Source organism: Arachis ipaensis, chromosome B01, assembly GCF_000816755.2.
Source record: "Arachis ipaensis cultivar K30076 chromosome B01, Araip1.1, whole genome shotgun sequence".
Taxonomy (NCBI): domain Eukaryota; kingdom Viridiplantae; phylum Streptophyta; class Magnoliopsida; order Fabales; family Fabaceae; genus Arachis; species Arachis ipaensis.
In genome coordinates this window covers 115,609,071-115,615,105 of record NC_029785.2, presented here as the reverse complement: position 1 = coordinate 115,615,105, position 6,035 = coordinate 115,609,071, and the positions used below count along the sequence as shown (strand labels likewise).

Below are 6,035 nucleotides of genomic sequence, written 5' to 3'. Positions count from 1 at the left end.
TTCCTCATCCAACAACAATTTTATAACTTTCCTCTTATCACTCTCTCTTCCAATTACAACTCACTCATCCAAATCAAATAGCATATCTAAGCATTTTCGCAAAATCGACTATAACATAGTGGATTAATAGGATCAAATAATCTTAACAACTCCAGCAACAAATTCAACAAAATAGCAATAAAACAGAAAATCTCTACACAACCTAACAATATTCAAACTATACCAGCAACAATTCCTCCATTAATTCAATAGAAAGTCAATTAAACCAGTTCAAAAGAATTCAGCAGCATATTCCATCAATTCAATCAGCAAACTCATAATAGTTCCAAACACTTTCAGCAGCAATTTTCCAAAAAAACCGTCAGTAAACTCAGAATATTTCCAATTTCTCAACAAAATCGTCAGCAATTTCACAACACAATTAACCCAATAGTTTCAGCAACATATTCACGAAATCAGACAGTAAAATAGTAAATCTCCACATAATCAAACACTTTTCACACAATCTCAACAGCCAATTCTCCATTAATTCAGCACAAAATAGCAAATCATGAATACAGTTAACCATTTTCAAATAATTCCAGCAATAGTTATAGCAAATCAACAATTTCAACGCTTTCAGCTCAAACGAATTCGGCAACAATTTCCAGCAATACAATTCAATCCAAACACTTTTCAAAACCTGATAACCTAAGCTAATCCTATCATACAACCTAAATCCACTAAGAGAAAATAAAAAACTAAGCTGAACTAATCATGAAATTGATTGAAAATTAAAACTGAATTCTAATCAAAACTAAACCAAATTAAACTGAAATAAAGAAATTAAAAAATTGAGTTTGTTCAAAATCTGTAAAGAATAACAGAGTAAGAAATTAGGGAAAACATGGAGGTTGCAGCGGTGGTGGAGACAGCCAGAGTGCGTCTCCATGCTCGCTGAAAGGAGGAAGAACAGGGGCTGTCCTCTGTTGCGTCGAAACTTGGCTGAGCTTAGGGAGTTTTGGCTGTTCTACTGGTTCAGTGTTGGAGAGTGAGACAGGGTGGCACAGAGCGAGGGGCTGGAGCTAGGGTTCGGTGGCCCTGGGTTGCTGGCGTCGACGAAGTAGGGGCAAGTGTGAAGGTCTGGTTTGCGGAGAGAGGAGAAGAGGGTTGGTGTGGCTAAGGAGGACATATAGGGCTTCACTCTGGGTGGTTCGGTGACGATGACAATGGAGAGGAGTGTAGACGCGGCTGTGGGAGTGGGATTGGGAGTGGAAGTGGGAGAAGGAGAATGGGGAAGAGTTTTTGTGCGGCTATGGGAGTGTGAGAGAAAGGAAAGGATTTCTACGTTTTTAATTAGGGTTTTTTTTAGGGATGTCAATGGGGCAGGGCGGGGGCGGGGGATGCCTCCCTGCTCCCCATCCCCGCCCTCAGATTTGCTCCCCATCCCCGCCCCATTCCCCACGGGGCCCCATTCCCCGCGGGGACCCCATTCCCCATGTACATAATAGTTCTAACTAATTATTAATTTTCATATGAATAGAGTTACAAGTATCTATCTTATACAAAAACTGCAAGATTTTATACAAAAAAATCTAAATGACACAATGGTGACTTCTTTCGAAATAACGCAATGGGGACGCAACGACGAGCCAAAGGACAAAGTAGTAGACGAGATGGGAGACGCGGCAACAGAGAGGAGAATGGACACGACGGCAGAGTTACGAAAAGGAACGCCGCAAAAAGAAATTACGACGCGGTAAGGGTGATGGCACGGTGAGGTGTGACGATGCGGTGAGAAGGGTGACGAGGGGGTGGCTGCAGAGAGGTTGGATGAAGTATGGACTGCCTTAGGAATCTATGAATTGAAGAAGGGTTATGCAAATAAAGATTAGGAGTTTTGAGTTTCTATATATATGTGTGTGTGAGAAATCTCTAAAAAACATATATGAGAAATAAACTATTAAGGATAATTCAAGGAATTCATACATTTCGGGGAATAGCGGGGACGGGGCGGGGATCCCCACTCGGGTCCCCGCGCCTGCTTCGGGGGAATTTCGTCCCCCATCCCCATCCCCGCGGGGAAAATTCCCCACAATCGGATCTCCATTCGGGGCAGTCCCCGCAGGGATCCCCGCGTCTCGGGGAATTTTGCCATCCCTAGTTTATTTAATTAGCTTTTAATTATTTAAATTTTGAATTTAAAAAATTAAAATTAATTATTAAATAGAGTTGTTTAAAAAATTGGCTGGTTAATGTTGGTTCTTTATATTTTTCCTTTGAAATATTATTTTTTTTCTTGTTTCATTTAGCATGTGCAATGCATGAATAGACTCATTTAATGCACTTGGTTCTTCTTTGGTGTTTATGTTAAATCTAAGTTGTTCAAGACTTGGTGTAAAGAACATACTCGTTCCTTTCAGCTTTTCGATCGTGATAGAAGAATGATACCAGATATGAATTTCTTGCAACATAATGTGCTTTTGGCTTCAGCATTTGGAATTGTCTTTACGAGTTTTTTTTTTTTTTTCGGTTTTTGGGTTGAACATACTATTTTGAATTTTGAGTTTGAGTAGGATTGCTAACTAATAAGCCTGAGTAAAAGTGTTTCTTAGGGTATGAGGACATGATTTGGATGACAACAGATTATAGCTTAGACTTAACTTTTATATCAAGTCTAACATCTTTGTCTAGGCCTTTAGTTTCAGCTTGATATTTAACCACACTTTCTATCCAGTTGTATTATATATGCCTTTGTTTATTTCATTATAAAAACCAGCGAAAAATATTCCTAATCACTTAATATTAGTTTTGTATTGACTTGATGAAGTGCATTTGTTGATGAACTTCAAAGGCTAAATGTTATTTTTGGGATGATTATTTATGTCACACACACCGACAATGATTTGGAGCCATATTACTTGCAAGCATTTGCTTATGTTTATTTCTTCTTTTTAGTCTTTATCTCCATCAAGAGGCGTCATTTTGAGCAAGTATAAATGGCTGTTCTGATCATTCTTAATATGTTAAAGATTGTGACTTTAGATTCAGATGACGTAGATAATGCAGAATCTTAGAATGTATTTTACATAGTTGTTGAGATTACAAATTCTATGTAAGAAGTTTGTAATAAATTGATCTATTAATTTAAAAGATTTGTCCCTCTTATTTGATAGAAAAATTTTAGCTATTGATTTCAATATTTGTTAGCAATTTTTTATTGTTGTTGTTGTTGTTGTTGATGATGAGAGGAAAATGCACATGAAATTTTGTAAGAGTACATCCATAAAAGAAGCCCCATACTCTAATAATGAACGCATCCTGATATCCATTTTGGACTCCAAGTGTTTTTGAGTTGGTGGAGTCGGTTTTAAAGCCCCCACGGGGTGGACCTCCTTCCTCCCTGACGCGAGTCATGCGGTATATTGATTAGGAAGTTTAGGTTAACAATATCGTTCATTAGGAAGTTTTTAAAAATATTTAATTTTAGTATATTGTGTCACACACAATTCATAAGAATCATATTTTTCATTCTTCTAAATTCTTTTTGTAATTATCTCTTATTTATTTATTTATATCTCAACATTTTGTTTTTAAAATTTGACCAACCTTTATCCTTGTATTTATATATTGCACACATTATTAATTTATAAATTCACTTGATATTTTTTAATTTATTACACCACAACTATCAATTTTTGGTATGAAAAATGTGCACTTCATTAACTAATTTTCTTCTCTTTCTATATATTGATATTAATTAAGAATATTTAATTAATACATGACTTAAAATTATTAATTACATCATTATTATCATATTTTTAAGATTAATAAATATATATGATAAATATATCATTATCCAACTTTTATATATTCATCTCATATAGTTATAGTATTGATATTAATTCCACAAATTCAATCACCCATGAGTCGGCGTCTTGCTAGTTTAGTCAATTAAAAATTAAGAGGCCAAATTGAATTGCAGTCAACTATCAGAAAATTTTGAGTATTAATCGGATAAAAGCCTCTTTCGCTTTCAGACCAGAGAGAAAAGAGAAAAGTCTTGACCTTTTTCAATTTGTCTAAAATAAACAAAACTGCAAGAAATCTAGCTAGGGTTTAGGTTAAACCTCAACAACCAGACCCTCAACCATGGCGGAAACCACCGCATCGGAAGAACATCTCGCGGAACAAAACACATCCTCCTCCTCCGCCGCCAAAGAAATTGACGTGGACAGCTCCAAACCTGAGGCTGGTCGCGAGGCCGGTGACGACAAAGCTACTGATTCCAAGAAGCGGAAGGTAGATGACGGAAAGGGGAAAGCCAAAGTTGATGAACAAAGTGAAGACAAGAAGAAGAAGAAGAAGAACGAGGAGGCGGAGGAAGCGAGCAAGGAGATACTATCGGGTCCAGTGAAATTGGGTTACAAGACCTTCGATTCTTCGGTGGAAATTTTCGATTACTTCTACAACTTTCTTCATTCCTGGCCCCTTAATATCAATGTCAACAAGGTTCAATTCCTAATTCCTCTTTTCTTAGCCCCAATCTAACAATAATAATAAGAAGAAGAAAATGGATTATTAGTGTCTATGCTTATTTATATTCTTGCATGTATATTACTAGCTTGATTAATTTCATTCCCTGAATCAATATACCTGTTCTTGGATTTTATTTTTCTTGGAAAGATCTGGGATCATGAATAATGATTCACTTATGTTTAAGAGTTCTGGATTGAATGAACTGCTTGCTAATTCATAATTGCCATAACAGTGTTTTCTTTTAAACTCTTGAATCTTGATTAGGTGGTAGCCGTAACCTGAATGTACTGTGTTTGTGTCTTTGTTTCATCAATGGTTCTTCGTTAAGCTGAATTTTCTCCTCACTAAATTTTGTAATTGTGCGGCAGTATGAACATCAAATGTTGCTGGAATTGCTCCAGAAGGGACACAAGAATGCTGCCCGGAAGATTGGAGTGGGAATCCGCTCTTTCCAAATCCACAAGCATCCCAAGTGGATGGGCAGGTGCTTCGTCCCCATCAGGGAGGATGGATCTGTGGATTATTTTCGCTTCCGCAAATGTGTGCATCATATTCTTCCATTGCCGGATGAGATGCTTCCACTACCTGGAGTGGACAAGCACTTAAGCAGCAAAAAGAAGTACTCAAAACAGGGAGGGCGCGGCCGTGGCGAATCTGGAAAGTGACTGCCAGTAATGGCTATTTTCTTCCCAGAGATCTTCAGTGTGTTGTGCATACTTGATCAGCTTATCCCATACTTCCTCTAGCTGTGAAACACTAAAACTGCACTACCCAGATCTTTGATACATGATGTTGTGTTTCTGTCATACTCATATTCCTTTGTAAAGTGACGCCTTACTTCATCCAAGTTCAACCAAATTTTGGTTTTGTTACCGTCAACTTTCATTTGTATCATACCCCCAATACTAGAGCTTTTGAATGGCTGGGAAATTGGAATAGTATCATTTTTATTTGAATGAAATTCTAGTTGGCTTGGCCATATGTTTTTTAGATTTGACAAATGGAGCAGGGTAAATTCCTTACATGAATGTTATTTAGAGTGAATACCAAAACCAAACACAATATAATTCGTAGGGAAAACATATTACGGATGCTATAACTTGTTTGAGGTTACTAAACAAGATTTTAGTTGGAATTCAAAACTAAGAAGCTATGAGCTACTGGTAAGTGGTCAAATACTCGAGTTATATATCACTGGATGCAAACTTGTGATGATTTCAATGAACTTGGGTTGGTTGAGTGGTTAACTCACTTGTTTGCTTAAAAAACTCACTTGTTTGCTTAAAAAAACATTGGGTTTTGAATCCTGCTTTGTATATGCAGCAATTCATTCTTCAAATGGAGTTTAAATCGACGAATTAGTCTTTGATCTGTCGGGCTAGTGGATGCCGTAGGAACAAAAAAAACTTGTAATGGCTACCCAAATTTGGGTCTCTGTTGACCTACCTTAGAGCACATTAATATTTGGGATGGCTATAAATTGCCCACATAGATGGGTTCAAAATGTAGCCCAAAAT

The 6,035-nt window shown here is 37.1% G+C and overlaps 1 protein-coding gene across 1 annotated transcript; it reads left to right on the top strand.

Moving 5' to 3' along the window:
• LOC107634005 lies at positions 3,950-5,512 on the top strand. The gene is made up of 2 exons (XM_016337588.2): positions 3,950-4,491; positions 4,887-5,512. The coding sequence occupies exons 1-2, from the start codon at positions 4,132-4,134 to the stop codon at positions 5,181-5,183; spliced, it is 657 nt and encodes a 218-aa protein (XP_016193074.1). The 5' UTR covers positions 3,950-4,131; the 3' UTR covers positions 5,184-5,512.